General features: G+C 38.5%; 2 protein-coding genes across 2 annotated transcripts in view; both read left to right on the forward strand.

The window, feature by feature from the left end:
- The first annotated feature begins 1,208 nt into the window (after nt 1-1,208).
- Nucleotides 1,209-5,019, forward strand: LOC140338869 (membrane-spanning 4-domains subfamily A member 8-like). The gene is made up of 5 exons (XM_072423190.1): nt 1,209-1,223; nt 1,613-1,669; nt 2,219-2,341; nt 3,126-3,248; nt 4,153-5,019. Exons 1-5 carry the CDS (start codon nt 1,209-1,211, stop codon nt 4,294-4,296), a joined length of 462 nt encoding a protein of 153 aa, XP_072279291.1. The 3' UTR covers nt 4,297-5,019.
- A 1,264-nt stretch (nt 5,020-6,283) lies between these two features.
- Nucleotides 6,284-26,327, forward strand: part of LOC140339540 (membrane-spanning 4-domains subfamily A member 4A-like) — a 31,181-nt gene continuing 11,137 nt past the window's right edge. The window contains exons 1-5 of the mRNA XM_072424290.1: nt 6,284-6,428; nt 8,045-8,158; nt 8,932-8,988; nt 10,119-10,250; nt 19,170-19,292. Of these exons, the coding sequence (XP_072280391.1) occupies nt 6,303-6,428; nt 8,045-8,158; nt 8,932-8,988; nt 10,119-10,250; nt 19,170-19,292 (552 nt within the window). The 5' untranslated portion in view covers nt 6,284-6,302. The remainder of the gene's footprint in view (nt 6,429-8,044; nt 8,159-8,931; nt 8,989-10,118; nt 10,251-19,169; nt 19,293-26,327) is intronic.

The raw sequence follows: 26,327 nt of genomic DNA on the forward strand, positions 1-26,327 counted from the left end.
CTTTAATGAGATTTTATTTCCTATTATTTTGGGAGTTGATTACTTTCTGAAGTATGCTGCTTCATACCTTAGATATTTTACTATTTCCTGTTTTCTGCATCTTCTATCAGCTGAAACCGTTACTGCACCACTGATCAAGGTTACACAGCTAAATGCATATTTATATATTATCAATATTTACTGTCTTCTTATTTACTTCCAGATACTTCTTATCGTGGCTGCCCTCTCACAGGTTGCTTTAGGGATTGGTTTATTTTTCACTACATTTTCCATTTCTTTGCCCAGTGGAATCCCCTTTTGGGGACCTCTTATTGTAAGTATTAAAAGCAATTTCATTCACACCTGTAAATCACCATTTTTTTGGCCAATAAAGATGTAAATGGAGTTCATTCACCCATTTTAGTTTTATTTAACCCTGTACTTGTTATAAAGGAATAAAATATAATTTCTTCTTTTCTCAATGTGTGTAGCAATTAGCTTCTTCAGGAGAATGCAGTATTTCTAGAAGGACAGTCTTGCCCACACATGGAAACACCAGGATAAAGGGGTGTTCTGATGACCCAGCCCAGGAAAACTTTTAAAAAGTATAAAAATAACATAAAAAATAAAGGCAAAAAAATCCAAATTTTCTATGTATATCAGCGCAAGCTCAGTTATACAAGGGCTAGCTCCCACCCGCAGCAGCATTACATACATACAATTCCAAAAAGTTAGGGAATGTCTAAAATCACCATTTGTCTAATATCTAAAATCACCACCAGGTTCAAAGATTAAGTCCTAGTCCTAGCAATTATTGACCAGAGTAGAGCTCCCACCTGGATACATGTCTCATCAGCAAGAAGTACAGCTGAGCCATGTTCCCAACTGCTGCTGCATTTTAGGATTACATTCCTCCTTATGACCCATGAAAAATACAGCCATGATCACACTAAACTTTTCATATTTTTTCATTTGTATTGGTTGCTGCACTGGAACATTAAATCCAGTTATGCACAGCATTGCAGGGTCAGTCTAACCTAAACGGCTGCTTAAAATATTCAATATATTACTAGAGTATTAATATATATGTTTAAAAAACTAATTGACTAGTATTTTTTTTTGTTTAATAATATATTTTATTATTTTTAGTATTACACTATCATTATAATGTTAATTTTATGTTAGTATTATTTTTATGTTAGAGTAAAAGCAAAGAAAGAATATGAGGAATGCATCAAATTCAGGTGAGAGAAGCTGAGAGATACAGTGCACAGAGGAAGATTATTATTATTTATATAGCGCCATCATATTACGCAGCGCTGTACAAAGTCCATAGTCATGTCACTAACTGTCCCTCAAAGGAGCTCACAATCTAATGTCCCTACTTTAGTCATATGTCATTAAGATAAAGCAATTTACCTTGCCAGTATCTGCTTATAACTAAAATCTCCTTGATACACTAACATTTAATCAAAATAATATAAGTCAAATAACTTAAGTTTTCATTGTGTGTATATCCTTTAATTGCATTTATTTATATGTGTGTTTTTTGCAATTCTGAGTGGTTATACAAATAAATTTTTCTGAAAACTAATTAGATGTATTTTAATGATTTATGTGGTTTATGTTGCAGTACATCATTGCTGGATCACTAACAATTGCAGCTAAGGTCAAACCCAGCATTTGTCTGGTAAGTTTAGCATTAAAAAGGTGAAACATGTTCTATGCCTATTGTTTACATTTTACACATATATATTTTTAAGGTTAATCAACATGCAGAAAGAAACAAAAACAGAAAAATAATGATATGGAACTGAAAACAAAAATTTTGGATGATGAAAAACCACTTAGCAAGTCAGCAAATTATGTAACAAAAGATTTCCATAATTAAATGACATATAATGGAGGCATTATTGATCCCATTAGATACAAATTGGGTGGTTTGTCATGATACCAGCTCTGAACAAGTAACAAAAAATGTGATTTTGGGGCAATAAAACAAAAAATATGGGTGCTATGATATTATTACTAATACTACTGTACTACTGTAATAGTCAAAGTAGAATAGTAGAACTGCTATGGTTAGACCACACCAACATCTAGAACGTTTTATTAGTAAAGCATAACCATAAGCTTTTCTACTATGCATCTGAAAAAATTTGTGTATGAATCTTGAGATAACACTAAAGGTATCTAAAAACCTAGTGGCAGATATGAGAGATATTTTTGTTTTTCCTAGGTGAAAGGTTCCTTGGCCTTGAACATCATTACATCAATATTCACGTTTATTGGACTAATCCTGACTTGTGTGGATTTTCACATTGTCTGGTGTTTTAACCACAAATCATGCCACAAAAGAATAGTAAGTTCTAAATCACCTAGTTTAAATACCATTTTTTCTTTGTAGGATCAACATATGTAAGAATGAGTATTTTTAGATTTTTTTAACCTTCCCATAGTATATCTGAACCATCATTACTTACAATTTACAAGGCAAATTTCCCATGTAATGGTGGTTTAGTACTGAAAAACATTTCTACTTGCTTGTACTTGTTTTTCTGAAAAGTCTATTTAATGTGTGTGCATAAAAACACAAAAAATGGGCCATTATCAGATCCAGCAGCTGGTGGAGGCTGTTCGTTACGGGCCCTTGTCAATAAAGAGGGGGAATAAGGCCTAATAGGCCGAGTGAAGCCTAAAAAATACATGACTGAGCTAAGTAATTGGCAACATGGGGGGGATAAAATGTTTTTTTTGTCCAATGTATTTTGTTATTTTGTCTTTTTTATTGTTTCTATGCATTTTGAGCCTGCCCTTTTGATATACTTTATTACAGGCACTTTTACCTAATACATATTTATATTCACACAATGCCAATGCTGCCATTTTAACCTACCATATATTTTTTTTTACCAACCCCAGTGATCTAGCCACACAACAATATCTCTGCCTGCTCTGGGGTACATCAGGAAAGAAGTGGCCTTAAAAATAGCTATTTCCCAAAAATAGTTTTAGTGGATGGTCATTTTAAAATGGTAAAAAACTTTAGTCATTGCTAAATTTGTGGTCAAGCTTTGATACTGTAATTGTACCATATGAATACCATACATGACTTTTTAAAGATTCTGTGTTTGTGTACTGTACAGGTTGGTGGATATTTAATTCATTCCATCCTTCTGGTGACAAATCTTCTGCTGTTTTGTACATCTATAGCTGTGTCTGTATTTGGATGCCGTTCTTTGAGTCATGCATCATCTATAGTCCCTCAGGTGAGCTAAGCATGTAACAGGGACATTGGTTGAATTTAAATTAGCTATTCAATAGTAAACATCTCAGTAAACAGATTGAATGGGGTGACAGTTAGGCACATTTATCCTCCAATCTCAAAATAAAGCTGTACCATGGTCTTTTATATTTCCTGGCAATGGGGAATGAAGATGAAGGGGAATCTGGACAATTTTGCTTCACATCTCTAAACTAAGAACATTAGAGCTCAGGAGACATCAAGTGGCATCTTCCCTTTGCTCTTCCTTATACTTTGAGTAAAGATCAAAAGAAGAATGTGAAAAGTACAGTTCAGCTAATCTCTCCTCATAGCTGAGCTCCTCCATTCCTTTTATTAGTTTAGTTGCCTTTCTCTGCACTCTCTCCAATTCCACAATGTCCTTTTTGTGAACTGGTGCCCAAAACTGGACTGCATATTCCAGATGTGGTCTGACCAATGCTTTGTACAGGGGCAGGATTATGTCTCCATCTCTGCAGTCTATTCCTCTTTTAATACAAGAAAGTACTTTGCTAGCTTTAGATATTGCAGCTTGGCATTGCATGCTGGTATTAGGTCTATGATCTACCAGAACCCCAAAATCCTTTTCCATTTCTGACTCCCCCAAATGTATTCCCCCTAGACATTATGAAGCATGCATGTTGTTAGCTCCCAAGTGCATAATTTTACATTTATCTATATTAAATGTCATTTGCCACTTGGCTGCCCAATCAAACAATACATCCAGGTCTGCTTGTAGATTATGGACATCCTGTATGGACTTAATTCTAATACATAGTTTGGTGTCATTATGTTAGTTTGGTGTCATACTTGTTAGTTTTCAGTCTTATTGTTTTAATTTTTTTTTTATTCATTTATTTTTTGGTGAGCTGTTCATATTTGCTTTGCAGGTGTTTGTAATACAGAATGATGTGGTGATTTCAATGCCTCCCTCTGTATATGCAGCTACAGCACCGGCATTTCCTCAACCATCGGCTCCAGTTCCTCCACCACCCTATATGGCCCAGGAAGAAAAAGCCACCCCAGTAGCCTAGGAAAACTGGTATAAAATATAGGATAGCGAAAAATAGGTCGATGCAAACTATATATCCATCAATAAGTTCAGTGTGAAAAAAAACTAATTTTGGATCAAGTCCGTTTTGGGTTAAGGGGGATTAGACAGTTTTTGTAATATAATGTTAGGTCTTTGGGGAAGGTGCCTCTCCTCCTGTGTCACTGTCTGTATTAGTCTGTCATTTGTAACCCCTATTTAATGTACAGCGCTGCGTAATATGTTGATGCTATATAAATCCTGATTAATATTAATAATATTAATATTATTATTATTATTATTAATAATAATAATAATAATAATAATATTAATAAAAATAATATTAATAAAAATAATATAACCATAGAGGACACCTCCAGAGTCACTGGTCAGTCAAGTACAGAGTGCTGGGATGTGGCAGGGAAATCCTGACTGTTTACAAGGTGATAGCACTAGAGGTCTGAACAGTCCCTCGGGGGCTTGCCTAAGCATATGCAAATGTTGACTTTTAGATGTCAGTGAGCTCATGGGCAGCTGTGGCAGTTTAAATGCTTTTCACATGGACCACATATAGGCTTTTGGGTGAACACTATACAGAATAATTTTATTTTACTATGCTTTTATTTAGTAGGTAAGCATAAAAGATATACTACACTGCATTACATTTTCTTTCTAATTTAAATACAAAATATTTAACAAGATTGTAAATGACATATATATATATATTGCTTCTAAATTTTGATGGATTTTATTTAACAGTCAGTATCTATTTTTGTTAGAGAAATTGTCATTGTTAAATAAATTGTATAAAAAAAAAATAAAAAAGTTGAAAATGCATTTGGTGAGTAGTAAACAACTGTATAATTTATCATCATTAAGTCATTGCTATAATTAGCTTTAAAAGAAAATATTTCTTCTTTTTAAAAGAAAGTTTCCATCAGATTATTCAACAAAAAAACAATGAATAGAAATATAGATGATCAACCTATGTTAACATTGCATAACGATTTAGGAAAAGGCAGAAAATATAACCTGAACCCATTTTTTTTTATTAATGATTTTTAATTTAGACATATCTTCAATATAAATACAGTACAGGAAAAAATGAATATTAACAGCAGGCAAACTAAATTCTCAACAAAGTTCACATAATATTCATTGATACAATAATAATAATACTGACTCCACTTGAAATTTTTGAAAAATAGTTCAATTGTAGAGTAGGAAAGACAGACTAAAGAAGAATAGAGCAGTAGGAGGGTAAAAAGGAAGTCAAGTTAGTAGTGTAATACATGTGAGAAAAGGGGGTGGGGGCATGAGGTATCGCGGCTGTGTATTGATTTTACCGGTAATTGGGCCATCATTGAGTGGCTCTGAGTAACCAGAACCCAATTTAAAGGTCCCAAAGATGCTGCTTCTTCATAGGCCAGTATGTGTACATACCTTTTAGGTACACCAATGACCCTTGATACACAGACAGTTATGAATTCAAAAATAAATCACAAATTTAAAATCTAAAATAAATTAATTATTTTGAAAATGCTTAAAAAATAGAATTATATCCCACACTGTAATATTTAGTCTTTAAGACCAGGATAATGAGTGTGTCATTGAAAAAAGTGGTTTTGGGGTGCTGTAATCAGGTTCTTCAGAATGTAAAGCTGAACATTTACCTACGTTGGTGACTACTCTTAGAAATAGAACATTGCCGAATTACAGTTAACTAGAGCAACAATTGTGATCTACCCATTTTATAAATGAGACATAAAATAATTTTTGTATATAACAGTAAAAGTTTTCTAGTGGAATGAACTTTGTACTTGAATTTCTATAGTATGACACATCTGTTTACTATGGTACTGTTCAAACATAATCAGCAGAGAACACACTTAAGCAAGGTTCTACAGCATGTTTTATTAGTTGCAGAACTGGAACAATTAAACATTTATTGTGTCACCACCCTTCTTCTTCTGCCTATTGCTTGAATTGTAACTGCTCAATTCAGAAGAAATGTCTGTACCATACGTGAACATTCATGACGATCCACTATGGAGATCCTTACCTGTTGTCCCTTGCATCCAACAAGAGAGGGACTCCCATAAAGTATTCTTGAAAGTGAAGCCAAGAGCTATTGGGGTGAGTGTTTGTAGAATCTATTTCAGGAGGTGCTTTTGGATAGCCATGTACAAAAGGTAGAATGGAAAGAATGAAACTGAATTATTATGAATATGAGAATGTTTGAGAAAGACTGTGTTTTTTTTCTACATTTTAGTGTTATAGCAATTATGCACAATTTTTGGCACATTGCAGTCAACCCACAAAGAAAATAGGTCTTGTAGCAACCTCCAATAAAAATATTATGATTACCCACCATTTGTTTACTCCATAGTGAATCTGTTGTCAGCTTAACTGAACATTTCAGATGTTCTAACAAAGGCGAATCTCTTGGGGACTCAAAAGTCCCAGGTGCGGCTTTAAACTGACCACTTATAGTGGATTAGTAGCTCAGTCAATTTTAAAGAATATATATTTGGATATTGGATTCTGCTGAAGTGCTAAATTCTGGCATGTGGCACTGTTTGCTGAAATGTGTCTAACACATATTTACTTTAGGTTTTTACCAGTTCAATCAGCATATTGAGCGTTCTAAGGTATCATTGCAAATGTTGACTAATGTGGTCATTGTAGGGCATGGGACCCCGAATGTTGAGAGAAGATATGGGATCTGGTATAGAATGGAAGTAGGGATGCACACTTGCTGTTTTCCCCTTTCCTGGCTACTCAGTTTCCAGTTTTAGTTTGAATCCACAAGGGGAATTAAACATTGTGTTTTATCTTTAAATATGCCCTTCAAGTGTCCCTACATCATGCTACATGATAGTGTTTTTTCCAGCAAAAATTTGTAAATTAAAGTGGTCACCAAATGTTTTACTTTATATAAAGTTTTTTTTACTTTATATAAAACGTTTTTTCACTTTATATAAAAAATAGCTTTCCTAACTGCTTCCTTTTTTCTACCTTTATCTCTGTGGTGGTAAAAACTGGATGGGAGTGCAGAGCCTCCTGAGATACATATGTCATGAATCCCAGGAGGCTTGGGGCTGCTCCTTCTATGCATGCCCCATCTGACCCTGCATTTGAGTTGTGCCAGGAAAAAACTGTCCAAAAGAATATTAGGGCAAGAACACAATTTGGCATTGAATGTACAGGAAAAGACCGGGCCTCCTGGCCAATGTCATGTGGATTGATGAATTAAAGGTAGACTTGTATTGTAAGAGTAGACATATTGGGCACAGTGAAATTGAGAATTATGGTTTAGCCAACCAGGCTCTAACAATGCTCACCATAACAATCCAACTACAAATCAGTCAACTATTTTTTTTACAGAATAGTATATTAGAAATGTAAAGCTTATTAATAAATGAGTTTGAAAATACAGCTCAAAGTTCAATATGAGATATTCTGACTAGCCTTATCTGAATTCTATAAGTCCAGCAGACACAAAAACCAGACAGTCACAGCAGGTGTTGTGACTAGGAGGGTCTGGAAATACACTGGTTGTCAAATAAAGAAATACCTGATAAGGAGAAATGTATGACCCTTGTCTGCTATAGGAAACAATTTCCAGACAAAGGCATTTTAAAAGAACACAATTTGATATTTAAATTGAAGATGAAGAATTAATATCACAGTTGGGCTTATGTCTTGCATGGTATTACTAAACCAGTACATGTGTTTTTATTTTTCCACAGGCTACACAAATTGCTTTGGCTGCATTCCAGATTGCCCTGGGTATTGCCTCTGTAATACTCTTACCTGCCTGCTTTGCTTCGTTTACAGGTTATAACTTCTGGGGACCATTATCTGTATGTATCTAATCTTTTTTTTTTATCAATTTTACCAATCATACTAACTTTTATATACGTCCAACTCTGCGTGCTTGGGATGACCCCAGGCTGTATACTGTACATTGCCCTGGCATTGGCCAAGGTCAGCTTTTTATGTCCTGTCCCTCTTAGGCTGGTCTACACCATTCAACAAATCTATACCATAGCCAATACTGACCACCAAGGATCTAGGGTTGTACTCAAAAGCAGAAATCAATAACCAGGCTGCAAAGTTTTTCTGAATCTATCTGAAGTCACAAATTAAAACCTATAAAATCAAGTCCTACATTCCTCTATGCTGGTACCATCCTCAACTACATCCACTACAACTAAATCTTATGCATTGTAATAGGGCATGATGATTACTTTCTTCAGGTATGAATCTAGCAGGAAATTCAATATACACTCAAGGGGTTGATTATTAAAGCTCTCCAGGACTGGACCTCATTCCTGGACCAGATCCATTCCAGGTTTTTTAGATGACCCAGGTCCTCCCACAATAGTCTAACTTCTCCAGTCTTGGGGAGCTTTATTAATTTTAGTGTGCACATTCCAATTAGTGAAATAAAAAGCCAAATTCTCCAGGCCTGCTATTTTCTACTGTAATCTTATTTTTAAAATGCTCCAATTGCTTATGGTTTGTCTCAAATGTGCCATTATTGTACAGTAAAGTTTAGTCGTTACCTTGATGTTTAAAGTCATCCCAAGAATGCCATGTTTCATGTTTTAACATTCCATCTTGCTTTCTCTAGTTTATTATTTCTGGTTGTGTAACGATCAATGCCACCATCAAAACATCTCTTGATCTTGTGAGTATTGCATTACAATCCTGATTACACCCTGATTTTTTTATATATCTGAAAAATAAACGTAGAAACATTTTTATTCTTCAGTTGACTATGGCGACGTTTAGTAAATCAGAAATATTGTATGTAATATTTTATATATGCTTGATTAGAAAGAATTAAAAAAAGAGAATAATGTATAAACTTCAGCATTGATTAATGCCTAATTAAGGTCTAATCGTTTGTGAATAATAGTTACAGGAATCTTATGACCCATTAAAACAATATAATGTTAACATTTTAACTTAATTCTAACTATTATACCCCTTGACCCAAGTTTAGATCATTGTGATGCCAGCACCATATTGTCCCTACGTAATATGTAATAATGTTTTTGCTAATTTACGCTGTAACTTAATTGCTGAAAAAGGGAATGCAATATTTGTATTCTTTCACAAAGCTTCAAAAAAGCCCAAAAAGCCAAAATCAAAAACAAAGCAGTAAAAAAGTCTCAGTTGACTATGCAGGCAAAAATTACAGATTTTCTTTAAAAAAGAACAACTCACATACAATGATACACAGCTTTCCTGCACTCCCCAACCCTTCCATTCCTTTATCAGGGAATCTAAGTCCTGTGCAAGCTTTATGTTGGATAGTGTTGAAGCCTAAACAGAGTAATTGACTGCTTCCCATCCATGATGCATGATGGTATTCAGACCGAGAAAATGGATAATAGGCTTAATCACTGCACCGTATCATGAAGGTACATGCCTTCTTGCATTCCACCACCCTTCCATTACTCAATGAGAGCTAGAAATTCAAGCCCCCTTACCCAAGGTTATTGACTGCTTCCTGTCCCTGATGTGACAACATTCTAGCCATTGCATGCCAAAGCTCAAGCACTGCATCCTAATAGGAAGGCACATGACTCAACATATCTGGTCCTCAAGAACTCCAAAGTTGCATCAGGATAATTCAGCACCATTGAGGATCAACAGGTGGTGGTTTGCTCTTCAAGGGAACTTGTTACTTTTCTCAAAATGTACATTTTAAGTGAAATGTACCACCTAGGGGGTTTCCTTTATGATAGAAACGTTTGGTTTTGACAAACTCTGTGCTCTCTTTCTTCAGTTTCCCCTCTCTAATTTGTGCAGGTAAAAGCTTCACTTGCTTTGAACATCTCCAGTATATTTATATCAGTCATTGGTATAACTCTCAGTGCTGCTGATATGGCTGGCAATAAAGGACACCATAATCAACATGTCATTGATCCTTTTACAAATACGGTAAGGAACCATTTTAAAGTTATTAGTACAAATAAAGCAGTGTTTTGGGAACACCACAGGAAATGACCCAAACATTCATTGGGAGTGCCCTTTGTGAACTATATGATGTTTTTCATTGAAAGTAAAACTTCCAGCCCCATACCAATGAATAGTTAAGAGCAAATAATGAAGATAGGTAGACACTATAGAGTGGAAGAAAGTCTCCCTAACATGGACACAGACCACAATAAACAACCATTATAAATTCTACATTCTCCTTCCTTTGCTTAAAAAGGGTCTTATTGCTCTGTGCATCACTATTAGAGAGTCTGGTAATTTGCTGTCCTGGTGATCACAATGAAGTGATGGGTATCTCTAATGGGGACACACATCATTAAAACCTGACCTGAATTAAAACCTGAGGTCAAAATTTATCTTTGCTGTTTGGTTGAATTGGTCAACCACTTTATGTTACAACAACCAATTTCGAATGGTTGCCATTTGCTCATGAATGTATTTCTAATAGATATAACATTAGATTTCATTTAAACATCGAATCCAATGCAATTTTTTTACAAAATTGGACAATTGTGACTGACGTTTGATTGATAAATTGATCAAAAATTGATTAGTATTTGTTCTTTGCTTGATCCATGTTTCTGCCCTCATCTCCAACCCCCAAGGAAGTCAGCTGGATGAGTTCTTTCGCTAATAATGATCAGAGCACAGGGGGCCAATATTGAACGTGCAAAGAATGGGGCTGATGAATAATTGCATGGCAGAGTAGCCTTGTTTTGAGGGGGGTTTATGAGGTGGCAAACAGGCTAAAGCCTTCGGAATGTGGAAGAGTGGATTGAATAATGGGTTTGGCAATGCCTCCACCCAGAATAGGGCCTCTGAGAGCAGAGGAGATTATTTTCCTGGGAAATCTAAATGAATTGTTTGGGAGCAGAGGAACTTCTGCACCCAGCATAAACAAACATAAAAAAAAACAAAACAGCATAAACAACCATCTGTACACAAAGAATAGAAATAACCATATATTTTTATAGTAACTGTTAAATAACAACATAAACATTAAACATACAAAAAAGTATATGAGCAAATAAACCTAGCAGGAGTCCTGGTGGAGTTGTATGGGCACATAACACAAAGATACCAAAGTTTTAGTCTGCAGCAAAGTTCAAAGAGCCCATGAAGATGAGCGCAGATATGGTGTCAGCTGGAATCCCTTTGAGTCAGGATGGTGGTGATGAGGAGATTCGCCAACAGGCACTAGAACAGCTTAAAGAGTAGATTGTCTCTGAAGAAGTCAGCAGTGTGACACTGGAACTCAGTGTTAACCTGTCTACTATGCCATTCGGTCCCTAGCTCCCTATGGGCCATCTGTTGTCTAACCTGGCTCTATGCTATTCTGTTTAACCTCCCTGGTGGTAGTCCTACCTGCTTCCCAAGTTCTAGCGGCGTCCTCCAGCAGTGCCCGCTTTGTCCTCCAGCAATGCCCGACATCCGCTTCCCCTGGCGATGCCGGCTTGGCATCACCAGGCTACACAGATGTTGGTCAGCATTTGCATCCCCGGCGTGTGAACGTTGGGGACACGGAGCCAGGGAAAGCAGATGCCGGCCGGGCATCTGCCTGTGAGCTGTAGGCTGTGGGGTGGGACCGTGAGGCTGGTAGGTGGGAAATTTAAAATAATGAGTATTTTTACCGCTTTTACATGCAAAAATACAAATTATTCATACCACCAGGGAGGTTAAGGAGCTCTGCACTTCTAACTATTTCTAACAATTCTAACTAAGCTCCCAGACCAAGAGGGGACTACAGCTATTCAGAATACTGGTATTTAAATACAGATAGTTTTACTAATAGTATAATACAGGGTGGATCACTTCACATGCACACAATTACACAGACCTGTGTACTACTAATTGCTCAGCACTGTGCATAAAATACTAACAGATGTGTCAGGTATAACCATGACCAGACCTAAAAGGAACACAGAAGTTCATCAAAAATCCCACTAGAAGAATATTGCACACTTGCCTCTTAGTTGCTGCCTTTTGTTTGGGATATCCCATAAAGTCCATCCGCAGCAAACACTTCTGTATGTGTGGCAATGTGCTCCATTTCTGAACTTCCTGGAATCCCCCTTATCTATCACACATAGGCCTTCAGTTTAGGATTTCTGATCAAACTAGCAGTGACATGAAGTGCTATCTGTGCATGAACTTTGTGCTAACAGGTAATTAACATTTCCAAAATTACAATAGTAGCAAACATTCCTGGAGAGCGACATCTATCTGGGCTTTTACTGCATTGCTCCAGATTAATGCTATGGCATTGGTAGTCTATAAAACAGCTTAGTAGACCAATCTGTTATTAACAGAGGGCTACAGGGGTAACCAATATTTCTGAGACATCATTTGTCTGGTTGTGCCCCTTTCACCAGTGTATGGGCATCATAGGCTGCACTAAGGTCTACTAGACCATGTCTGGGAATCTGAGGAGTTTATGGTCCCCATAAAGTAAGAATATGTTAAAAAGAAATACATTTGTTTGTTAGAATGAATATCTATAGTGTATTACACATTTAATTTTAGGGTAATGTTTTGGAATATTCCAAATATCTGATTTCTAGGCTACCCACTTTGTCTTTGGAACCCTTCAGCATTATACCATTTTGCTTCATTTTTGAATTGTAAACTGTTAACTGCAAGCAACCATAAATGTTGAGCTTTAGACAAAGAACTAGGTTCTCAACTGCAATACTGTATATAATAATAGTTTTACCTGCTATAGGATCTGCAATTCTGTTCTGCAAGTCTTGTAAACCAAACAGTGAGACTCTGGGCACAGAATCTTTGTTGGCCAACACAACACCTCTGTGATAGGATCACATTATTCACATTTTATTCTTTCAGTGGCTTAGAAAATTGTGTTTTGTAAGTTAATTGTGAGTTTGTAAATTAACCTATGATGTGACTGTAGATCTTCTGCTGATGGGGAAAATAATGGTGCGACTGGTGGTTATACAGAAACGAAAAGCTGTTTCCTGACATTAGTGAATGATAGACATGCATGTATCTGGTTATTCCAACCCCTGTTAGACAGCAAAGCCAAATGCATGCTCCATTTGGCCCATCAACCCATGTTTGACAAATCTCAATATTGCTGTACCTTTTTCCGTTGCTCTGTTGGGGTGAGGAAATACAGCTTGGTAACTGGTCCATCTCCAGTTTTGTGAGTGAAAAGTTTGACAACATCTTTAAACAGTCTAGGTCAGTGCTTATCAACTGGGAACAGCTCCAAGGAACCCTTAAGCTTCTCCAGAAGTTGCTAGGGCTCCCTTGAGCCATGGGCAATTTCAACCTTTCAGGTCAGCCTAACTGACATCAGTGATATTTTTGGCATTCTTTCTACTGGCCACAATGCTAATATACTATAAGCTGTGGATATAGTTTTTTTATAGCAGGGGTTCCCTAAGACATTTGCAATGATAAGTGTTCATCCATGTTAAAAAGGTAGAGAAAGTCTAGTCTGGGTTGTCACCCAGTTTTCATCCCATGGCTCCAAGTTCCCAATGACAGATTAATGACTGTACTCCCCAGTCTGATAACTCATTGTCTCTCTGCTCTTTCACTCTCCTTATTTCTCTGTCTGCGCTCATACACCTTTCTACTCTACTGATACTCTCTGGTGACATCTCACCCAACCCTGGTCCCCCACACAGCCTCCCCTTTCCATATACTCTCAGCAAGACATTTCCTTCTCCTAACCTCATCCCCATTCACCCTACCCATAAGTCCTTACCCCCTCTCTCTGGCAGTCTATGGAATGCCAGATCTGTTGGCAACAAATTAACCTCCATACACAACCTTCTCCTTTCTAAGTCTCTGAACGTTCTGGCTCTCACTGAAACTTGGCTTTCCTCCTCTGACTCTGCCTCTGCTGCTGCTCTCTCCTATAGAGGCCTGCACTTCACACATAGCCCTAGACCTAGCAACAAAGTAAGGGGTGGTGTGGGTCTCCTTCTCTCACCTAACTGTACATACAGAATCCTTCCTACCCTACCCTCTCACATTTTCACCTCATTTGAAGTCCACTCTGTTCGACTCTTTAGCCCCTTACCCCTATTTGTTGCTGTTGTCTACCGCCCCCCTGGCCCAGTATAACAATTTGTGGATAACTTTGCATCCTGGCTCCCACACATTCTTTCCCATGACCTGCCCACCTTCATCCTTGGTGACTTTAATGTTGCAATGGATGAGCCCAACCTTCCCTCCTCAGCCAAACTGCTCTCCATTACCTCCTCATTTGGACTCACACAGCACATCAATGGCCCCACACACATAGCCGGACACACTTTAGACCTGGTATTTTCTAAACTCTGCAACCTCACCCTCCTTGACAACTCACCGTTTCCCCTCTCTGATCATAACCTTATCACCTTCAACCTATCGAACCCTTGCCCTCCCTTGCCACATCCCAGACTTGGTCAATGGCAGAGAGATATCCGTAACTTTGACCACAACCTTTTCTCAAACTGCCTTGCATCCCTAATCCCCTCCCTCTCCAAAATCACCTCCCCAGATGAAGCTGCCACCATGTTAAACCACTCTCTTTCCCTGGCTTTGGATAATTTTGCTCCTGCCACCTTCCGCTACCCCCGCCCTGCCAACCCCCGACCCTGGCACAACAATCACACCAAACAGCTACAAAAGACTGTTCGTGCAGCTGGGCACAAGTGGAGGAAATCTGGCCTCAGCTGACTTCATGAACTACAAAGTCAAGCTACAAAGCTTTAACACAGAGCTCACTGTCACCAAGCAAAATTAATTCTCTGCAGTCATTTCCTACTCCGTGCCCATTCCTCCACCCTGGCCCCTGCCCTAACCGAACTATTCAACCTCTCCCTTTCTACTGGTAAATACCCCTCAGCTTTTAAACATGCCATAATTCTCCCTATCCTAAAGAAACCCTCACTGGACCCCTCCCTACCCTCTAACTACCGTCCTATCTCCCTTCTCCCATATGTCTCCAAACTTCTTGAACACCTTGTCTACAAAATACTCACCCATTACCTGAGCACCAACTCTCTCCTTGACCACCTCCAGTCTGGTTTTAGAGCTGCCCATTCCGCTGAAACAGCCCTTACTAAAGTGGCCAGTGACCTCATCAGAACTAAGTCTCAAGGCAACTTTTCCCTGCTCTTTCTCCTTGATCTATCCTCTGCTTTTGACACTGTTGATCACCCCCTTCTAATACAAATCATGCGCTCCATTGGTATCAGTGACACTGCTCTCTCCTGGTTTGCTTCCTATCTCTCTGACCGCTCCTTTCAAGTTTGTTTCAATGGTAATTCCTCCTCATCCACTCTCCTCCTTGTTGGTGTTCTCCAAGGGTCAGTCCTTGGACCGGTTCTCTTTTCTCTGTACACCTCCTCTCTGGGTAGTCTCATATACTCCTTTGGCTTACAGTACCATCTGTATGCTGATGACACTCAAATCTATCTGTCCACTCCTGACTTGTCTCCCTCAGTCCTGGATAAGGTCTCACGCTGCCTGTCAGCCATGTCATCATGGATGTCTGACCGATTCCTGAAACTCAACCTGGATAAAACAGAACTCATCATCATCCCCTCCTCAAATTCCAAATCTCTTCCTGACATATATCTAACTGTTAACAACACTGGTATTCGGCCCTCCCCTCAGGCACGTTGTCTTGGTGTGACCTTTGACTCGGCCCTCTCATTTACCCCCCATATTCAGAACATTTCCAGGTCCTGTCACTTTCACCTACGCAACATCTCCAAAATCCGCCCCTACCTGTCCCCTGAGACCACCAAACTCCTTGTACATGCTCTTATCATCTCTTGTCTGGACTACTGTAACATCCTTCTCTCTGGTATTCCACTAACCCGACTCTTTCCTCTACAATCTATTATGAATGCTGCAGCCAGACTCATCCATCCTTCCTTCCACTTCTCTTCCGCTGCATCTCTTTGTAGTTCTCCCCATTGGCTTCCATTTCACCTTAGAATCAAATTCAAGCTCCTGTACATTGCCTTCAAATCCCTCCACGGTTATTGTCCCACTTACATTTCTGGCTTGGTAAAAAAATATTCCCTCTGCCGCTCTCTCCGCTCCTCCAATGACCTACTAATGACTTCCTCACTCATAACCTCATCACACGCACGGTTACAAGACTTTTCTAGAGCTGCTCCAACTCTCTGGAATGGTCTTCCTCGCCCTATTCAGCTTGCTCCTACTTTTTGCTCATTTAAAAGAACACTCAAAACCCATTTGTTCAAACTTGCCTACCCATCTTCTTCTGTCTTTTGAAACCACCACTACTTCCCACCACTAAATATCTCCCATCCTATTGTGTGTAAATTCCCCCGCCTACTAGATTGTAAGCTCCTCGGGGCAGGGTCCTCTCCTCCTTTATCACTGTCTGTATTAGTCTGTCATTTGCAATCCCTATTTAATGTACAGGGCTGCATAATATGTTGGCGCTATATAAATCCTGTTTATTAATAATAATAATAATAATAATAATAATAATGACTGTGTTGTAATTAAATTTAATGTAATTAGATGGCCTTCCCTTTGCAAATTGTTGAGGGGGATCAAAAATAAAAAAAATCAACCAAGATAAAAATACTTATTTAATGAGGAATGTAATTTTCATTGAGGAATGTAACGTGTGTTGGGTTTGAATCCAAGATCTTTTAATGGTATTAACATGAGATAAAGAATGTTTTTAAAGCTAAATGTATTTTATTTCATAAAAGGCACTGTAATATGAATTCGCTTCATATTATTTAATGTGGTCACAGGGCAGGAGAAAGCTGGCAGTGAATAAAGTAGTTTCTAACAACAAGTAGTTACTATAGTAATTTCTAATAACAACCAGCCGGTAGGGGTGTGCTCACTGTGTACCTTGGTAATACCTTAGTAATTGGATGGAAAAATGTTTGTACATCCGTCTATATTCATATATATTTATATTTTTAGCACCTAGGAAAATCTTTCTAAAGCCCTACTCTACCTTTTTAATGTTGATTGGACTCATTGTGATATTGTACAATATTTAGAGATTCTTTAATCACTGGCATTGTATCAATGGATTGGCGTAGGGCCAATGTGGTTCCTATCTTTAAAAAGGGAACAAAGTATGATGTTGGGAAAAACATTAATGTCAGATCTCCCCTTAAATGTAAAGAAGTAGAGGTTCGAGTCTTTTTTTAGGGTCTTTGTTTAAAAGTACAACAGACCAGGGTCATGAACTTCCCCTTTTCAGATATTTCTTGATCTGACAACCGGCCGTCTTTTAAACCCTCTAGTTTACAACACCCATTCTAAAAGTAGGGGTTTGTGTCTCCAGGTGTTACAAAACTCAGATAACGCTAGTAGAAGGCCTCTGATTGACGTCTGAGTTGTTTTCAGAAACCCATTTATTAATAATCTTTATATTTCCTCTATACCATTCTGTATAAAATAGTAGTTGGCAGATTCATAGCTGGATCATTATGGGGAGCATTTTGAGACCAAGAACTAGTCTCCTGGGCCTCAGGCAAGGGTAACGGTGGGTGCTTTTGTCTAAGCATGTCATAGTAGTCTACCTGTGGTTGTGTATTTGGCAAGGGGTAACAGAGTGGTTAACCTTGCCCTGTGATGGCCCTCCTCAGCCAGCTGGTGCATGGATTTTTGCTGAGCATGCTGGAAAGTCTATGCACAGGGTGTGGACTGAGAGAGGGCATTCGTCACACAAAGTCATTACCAGGTAACTACAGATCGGTAAGTTTAACGCCCATAGTTGAAAAGGTCCTAGAGAGTATGATAACCACATAAAGAAGTTTCTGTCAAAGTGATAGTCAGCATGGATTCAAGAAAGACCAAACTTGTCAAACAAATTTACTCTCTTTTTATGAGGATGTAAGTAAACAGGTAGACAGTGGAGTAGCAGTTGATATGGTGTACATGGACTTTGCTGAAGCATTTCACACTGTACCCCACAGACGCTTAATATGCAAGTTAGGGTCAATAGGTTCAGAAAAGTCAATCTGTAAATGGAGAGAGAACTGGTTTACATAGAAAAGGATCTGGGGGTTCTGGTAGATCATAGACTTAATAACAACATGCAACGCCAAGGTGCAATATATAAAGCTAGTAAAGTACTTTCTTGTAATAAAAGAGGAATAGACTGCAGAGATGGAGACATAATCCTGCCCCTGTACAGAGCATTGGTCAGACCACATCTGGAATATGCAGTCCAGTTTGAGTGAAGAGAAGGGCAACTAAACTACTAAAAGGATTAGGGGAGCTCAGTTTTGAGGAGAGATTAGCTGAACTGAATCTTTTCTCCCTTGAGAAGGGACATATCAAGGGGGGATATGATCACCCTTTATAGACTTTGCGTTTGGAGGAAAAAAAGCCTAAGCTGCAGATAAGGAAGGGATTCTTCACTGAAAGGTCTGTGAAAATGTGGAATTAGCTCCCTCAGGAAGTAGTTTCAGCAACTATTATAGATTGCTTTTTAGAAAAAGCTAGTTGCTTTTCTAGAAGCACAGAATATAACTGGGTATTTAAACTTTAAAGTAAAGATAACAGAGACTGTTCATCCAGGGAACATCTGATTGCCTCAGGGAATTAGGAAGGATTTTCCCCCTGTTTGAGCAAATTGTACTAGGGTACAATTTTTTGCTTTCCTTTGGATCAACTATGTTCATAGTTTTTTTATTTTATCTGGGATATGTTTATCTGTCCAGTGGTTGAGCCTCATTGACTTTTGTTTTTTTATATACCTGACTAACTATGCTTCCATGTAACATACAACCAGTCAGTGTTTATGAGCTTTTGGCCAGGAAAGCACTGCATAGGGCTTTATTCTGTTGCATAAGCAATAATCTGGGTATCTCTATGATTATGTGTTTACAGGGTGGCATTTCAGCTATTCTGGTTCTTCTCCTTATCACAAATGTATTGCAGTTTATGCTGGCTATACCCCTATTAATTGGAGGATGTTGTTCTCTGCATCACACTTCCATATCCACATCACAGGTAAGAGCTTATAAGACATACATGCATATTTAACATATTGTTGCATCATTTGTAAATCTGGGTAGAACAGTCACATTTGTTTATTTAACATTTACATACACAATTGAAATTGTTTATTGATGAGCGGGGCTAGTTTAAAATGTAATGGGGCCATCCATGGATCTCTGAGAATATGTGTTTGAAATATACTGTTTAACATCTTAAAAACTCTGCCCCAGAATCTACCTACAAAAGGGCAGGTCCACCAAATATGCATAACTGACCCTTGCTCCTGACAACCCTGAAAACATAGCCCCGAGCCATGGCCCAGAAGATGTTTCAGCTTAAAAGGTATCATGTACCAATGTATCATGACTTTAAATGCCGACTCTAGAGTATTAACATTCTTCGAGCATGTTGCTATTTTAGACCAAGCCTGGATCCACTCATTCCCACTCCTCGTTCCCAATTAAGTACATATTTGTGCTTACGAGGATTTGCCACTTTATTAAGCTCACTATATAGTGCTGAAATCAGTTAAAAGTTAATGGAGTCCTTAAACAAATATGTTCCAGTACCGATAGTTGCACTGAGCGATCTTTATGTCGAGTTAGCGGTAAAATCCAACTGCAAGTATCTAAAAAACTCCTTTCCTGGAGCATCATGTTTACCACCGATAGTATCCCAGCTCAGAATTCCCGATCTATCCAATAATGAATACACCATAGAATATTTATGCTCTGCCCACCAATTAAAGGCAGACAGCGATTTCCAACCTGGAATAGATAATGGGTTATTTTGAATTGGAAGTAAGGGTAAGGATGGGGACATCAATCAACAAGAGTATCTAATTAAGCGAAACATATGTCACAGATGTGGAGTCACAGCATCCATCCATGGGAGTGCCCGTATATCTGTCATGTGACAACTGTCCAATTTGGACCCATGATGGCGCCCTTGATCCAGCATAATGGGAACAGATGGGAGCAATATGGATACTCTGATAATACGCTAAAAGGTTAGGAACCCCTAAACCCCCTGCGCCCCTGATCCTTATTAATAACCAGACCCGATACCTGAGCAAATTCTATTAGTACTGACACCAATTTCGGTAGTGAAACCATAGGTTGGCTTATGGTCAACAAGATGTCATCTGCAAAAAGGTTCAATTTACACTCCTCCCCACCTATCCGGATTCCATAAATATTAATGTTGGATCTAATTAAATGGGCTAGTGGTTCGAGGGCTGGAAAAAAAAGTAGCAGTGATAATGGACATCCTTGTCTCGTACCTCTTCTCACTGGGAATGAGGAGGAATAGTACGACATATAGTGAATCCTAGCGGATGGAGAGGAGTACAATCCAGACATCCAAGCCATAAATTGTGGCTGAAAACCCCATTTAGGAAGAATATAAAAAAAGTAATCCCAGAAAAGACAATCAAATGCCTTATGAACATCTAAAGCAAGTAGCATGCTTGGGATACTCTCAGAATGAGCTAGATGTAATAAGTCAATAATTTTCTTCGTACTATCAGGGTTCTGTCTACCTGGTACAAAGCCAACCTGGTCCTTATGAATAAAAACAGGCAGGAATTTATTTAACCTTGTCGCCAGTATTTTTGTCAGTATTTTAATATCTATGTTAAGTAGCAAAATTGGTTTGTAACTATGAAGATCTAAATGATACTTTCCTGGCTTAGTTATAACTGAAACATGTGCTAATAGTGATGAGTGAGGATGAAGCGGGTCACTTTTCAAATGAAAAAAAATTGGCCAGGTGGGGTGCCAATTGGTCCTGGAACTTCTTATATTTTAATAAGTGACGAGAAACCCCATCCAGTCCCAGGGCTTTATTTGTTTTCAATAATTTAATAGCTATAAGAATTTCTGCTATAGTAATATCTGCCGCTAGCTGCTCACCTACCTTACTATTAAGCATGGGAAGACACAGATCCTTTAATAACTTGTCGGCCCGGGAATTTTGAAAAACACCTGGAGAACTTATAAATTCACTAGGATTTCCCGTAACCTTTCTAATATAAAAGAGGGGTTAGCTGTAATAGTACTATTAGTCTGCTTCAACCTTGTGGAAACAGAGTGAGATTTAATAGTAAGCAAATTTGTCAACATAGAACCTGGATTATTGGCTTATATATAGAATCTCTGCTTGGACAATCTAATTTGCTTCTCAACTTGGCTGTCTAACACAAAATTAAGTTCTTTATATGTTTGTTGGACTAGGTTGAAGTCTCTTTTATCAAGTATAGCTTTCTACTTAGATTCAAGTTCCAAGTTTCTTTCATTTCTCAATTTTTTCCTACCGGGTGCTATCTGGATCAGATATCCCCTGTTAGTAACCTTATGGGCATTCCAAAGAGTTATAGGTAATTGTACTGAGTCTGAGTTAATTGCAAAAATAGTGGGGAATATGGTTCTCTAACAGCTGCACCTTCCCAGGATAAGACAGCATAGCATTATTTAGTTTCTAATGAAATTCGAAGTATCTAGGAATCAAAGATTTACAGGCTACCAAAACCTGAGAATGGTCCGACCAAGGGGGTCACCAAAATTTTGGAGGTAGATACACAGGGTAGCAACTGTTGTGGCACGAATATATGATCGATCCTAGTGAAGCTATTGTGGGAGGGAGAATAATAAGTAAAAACCCTTGTTGTAGGGTGGATTTCTCTCCATACATCAAATAGTTGTTGATCTGATAAAAAATCTTTGAACTTTGGGAATTCAGAAGGATCGAACTAAGATGTCTCTGGGTTGAAACATGTGACTTATCTATTTTGCCAACAAGAAACAGATTAGTGTCACCCATCAATAAACGTACCTTTAGTATGTGTGGCTATCACATTAAAAAGATGCTTAAAAATGGATTTGGCGAGCATTAGAGGCATAGTAGTTCACAATTGTAAGCTCTATGTCAAACAGAAAGCCTTGTAGTTCTAGATAACGAGCAGTAGGTCTGCTATTTCTTTTGTACATTGAAAGGGCGTATTTTTATTAAAGGCTATCAAAACCCCTCTCTTTTTCTCTTGAAAAAATCTGAGGAAATTTCCTATGGAAATATGAGGGCCGGGAGGTTTGTGAAAACCTAGTTTCTTGAAGGCAAAGAAAATTTGCCTTCAAGGAAGCATAATAATTAAATGCTTTCTTCCGCTTTTGTGGGGAATTAAATCCCTGTACAATATGGGTTACAATTACACAAGTCTCAGCCATCATTGATAGTACCGGGGGAGAGAAACTGCAGGGATGAAAAGGTTAATAAATAGGATGCGGGCCTTTCCACCAACCATGAGGTATACCACAATATAGACAAAACTGTAATAGAGGGAATATAGTGAAAAAACAACTAAGAAACAAAACAGAAAAAAAAGATACAAAACCAAAAAGCCTAAGCCTGTAGGTCTTTACCAAAAGACCCTGAAAGGATCTGCAGGTTTTTTGGCTCTATTCCTCTGTGATCTCTCACCATCCCAGTGTCCCTCAGTGCATCAGAACAGGCGCCCGGGAAGAATCACTGACGCATACACTCGTATGGTATCAAGCAATCTTCAGCTTTATTGTAACAAACATCTGGTTTATATAATAAAACAATATATGCTAGCGCATGCTCATTAGAGTACATAGATACTAGTTTATCTATTCTAGATCTGAAATTAATTGGCTACATATTTTCAGACACGTACAAAACACCTCATAATTCATAAATAATTGACCTTATCTGAGTTAGCAAAATTAACAAGGACACTCGTCTCGACAGAACATTAGATTTATAGAATCTAAACAACCTAGGAATACATTCATAACTAAGCTAGAATCTGAAACAAAATGGAGTGTGTCAGGAACAAAATGGAGTGTCTCAGACCCTTTCAATCCCCTCTTAAGTCATGAATATGACTTCACCTCTTATGATTCATCCATAGGTACTCAATGTACTCATGTCCAACGTCCCTTGGTCTAGCACAGACCGCCTGAAATACTTGCAATAAGGAGGGAATGCACTGAATACAGCAACATAGCAAGATTAGACAGACAATTATAATAATTCCATACATAAAGAGCGTTTTTAACCAGGTAATATCAGGTAACCAACTCAGAAACCAATCCCACCATGAGGATGATCCCACATCTTGTTTAATACCATGCACAATTTCTTGCAATGTCTGTATTTCTTCCTCTATGGACTTTGAATGATCTGATAGGGTGAAACAACACATACCCTTAAAACTCTGGCATCCTAGATTATGCTTAAGCAATAGATAATCTACAGCAAATCTATTCTCTGACACTGCTCCTTTCAAACCTTGTAAATCTAACTGTATATCCGCTAGAGCAGTGGATGTATGATTCAGAGATTTAGCTAAATCACATGCAATAGAATTTATAGTACGAGCATTATATATAGCCAAACCTGGGACTCCTACAATAGATGCCCCCAGGCTAATATACTCAGAAGCACTTAATAGAGGCAACCCAGAGGTACAACCAGGGGACAATTGTTTAGCAATTGATCTTTTCCCTCTCCAATTATTCCTTGTAGGTCTCTCTCTTGGGAGTGCTACTGTAAGTCTAGAAAAGCCACAAGGACCTCCAGTAACATTACCAGGGATATAATTGAAAATAACATTACCACAGGATAGGAACCACCCAGTGGGTAGTCCAATATCCTCATTTACATCAGGCACCGGATGGGTGGCATTACAACTCATAATATTAGTAACATCACGTAGTGGTACCTTCATGCCTACACCATTATACTTTCCAGTACTCTTATATGTATATTACAAATATGCTTTGATATTAGCGTATCCAACATTATTACTTGAAGAGCCTTTCATCCAATGGAGGTTGAGGCACATCCGACCAAAACTAAAACAGTTATGGGCTGCTGTGACATTAACAGTGCTTACCATAATCTTATCCTTTGGCTTCCGGATATGACATTCCCCACAATAGTAGTATATGGGGGAGGGTAATATGAATTTGGGATACTGTTGTCTGCTATACCACAACTGTGCTAATATGCTCTGAGGAGTGGCCACTGCTATTAAACATGTGTGTGTAATATGTCTTGGGTTAAGAGGGTTCGACAAACACATAGAACTAACATTTAGAGCTCTCATTAGTTTCACAATACTATTGTCTTCCAAATGGACTGATACTTCAGCCTCAATTGTCCTTTTTACTCTTGACCTGTTCCTCTGTGTGTCACACAGAAAAGATATCTCTTCAGGGTGATAGATGCATGTAGTTGTAAGCCATATAGGCAGGAACACACACAAGTTGCAAATTGTCAATAGGCAAAGGACTCTCCCAGAATCCTGCGAGTTCAACATCTTCAGCCTGTGATGGGGCACTCTTCAGGGATTTCACACCTGCTTCACCCCCTTTGTCTCTGCTTGATGCCAGAAAAGGAACCTCCGGAACCCTTTTTACTTTGCTAGCATGAATCCAAATTGGAGCCTCTTCCGTGAGAATCACTGTCCTGGTAACTGCTACCACTCAAGTGGGTGGTCCAAAGGGAACTCAGTCTGTTTCTGTCCTTTTGCCAGGCGCTGGACTATCACTACATCCTCTGGTTGGAAAGGATGCGTAGGCTCCTGTGGAGAGAAAGGAAAAGCACGAGCAACATCTTTCTCAATTTGATCTAAAGTTTCTACAAGTTTTCTCACATATTCTGCCTGTACTACTTCTAGATCCCCTTTTTCTATCACGGGGGCTTTTGGACCCAAAGGAGAAGGGAAGGGACTTACCATTAGGACCTCAAATGGTGAGTAGCCAGTATTCCTATTAGGCTGCATCCTAATTTCTGCTAAGGTTACAGGCAAAAACTTTTTCCAGTTTGTAAACGTACCTCTAGTAATTTTCTTAGTTTTCCTATTCATCATTTCTACTACCCCTGAACTTTGAGGGTGGTATGGGAGGTGGAACTTCCAATCAATCCTAAGAGCTTTCTTTGAATTATTTGTGTTGTTTCTGAGACATATAATACATTGTGAAACATAGGACTGTACGTTTGCTTTAAGACTTGGTATGAAAAAATCTCTCCTAATGAGATCAGTGGTTGCCTGTGCACCCCTATGGCCAAGGCCATGATATTGTGCAATTAATATTGGGGCGCTTGCAACTGGAATACATGGTTTCCCCTCTTTGCAGATAAGACCTGTATCAGGATTTTTTTTTCTCCACCCACCAACTGCCATTCTGACTTGTCACTACTTCTTGTCAAATCCTGGAGACTTTGCAATAAAGTGTCAGTAAAAGTAATTTCAGGGACTAGGGAGGGCATTTGAACTATTGCAGCCTCCCTAATAGCAGCCTTCTTTGCTGCCTTATCAGCTAGGGCATTTCCCCTGCTATGTCTGTCTGAAGACCAGTATGTGCTTTACAATAGATGATAGCGACTGTGCTTGGGAATTGGATGGCAGCCAGGAGATCATGTACTAGGGTAGAATAAGAGATTTGCTTCCCATCTGCAGCTATGAAGCCTCTTCTCTGCCAGATAACCCCATGATCATGTACAACCCCAAAAACATTATTGGAATCAGTGTATATATTCACATCTCTTCCCTCAAAAAGACAACAAGCTCTAGTGAGGGCAATCAGTTCAGCTGCTTGGGCTGACTGAAAAGGTATAGGATTTGATTCTAAAATACCATCAGGGAGTTGAACTACAGCATATCCCGCATAATAAGTGTTGTCATTAGGGCGGGAACAGGATCCATCCACAAAAATATCAGGAGCCCCTTTAATGGGCGTGGCCTGCAAGTCAGGTCTAGGTGAGGTGTGTTCATGTATGGAGGAGGCAAATCATCCTGCTCTCCCTTACATCCAAGTAGGGTATTTAGTATAGCCATTGGACCGAATGTGGGTGCTGAGTATTTAATATGAAGCTGAGGATTAGATAATAACAAACTTCATATCCACTCAGTCTTTGTGCTGACATATGCTGTGTGTGTATGTTTTTCAGTAGGGCTTAAACATTATGTGAGGTATGCAGAGTGGTGGGATGACCTAGGGTGATAGGCGTTGCCATCTCAGC

The sequence above is a fragment of the Pyxicephalus adspersus genome, chromosome 10, assembly GCF_032062135.1.
Source record: "Pyxicephalus adspersus chromosome 10, UCB_Pads_2.0, whole genome shotgun sequence".
NCBI lineage: Eukaryota > Metazoa > Chordata > Amphibia > Anura > Pyxicephalidae > Pyxicephalus > Pyxicephalus adspersus.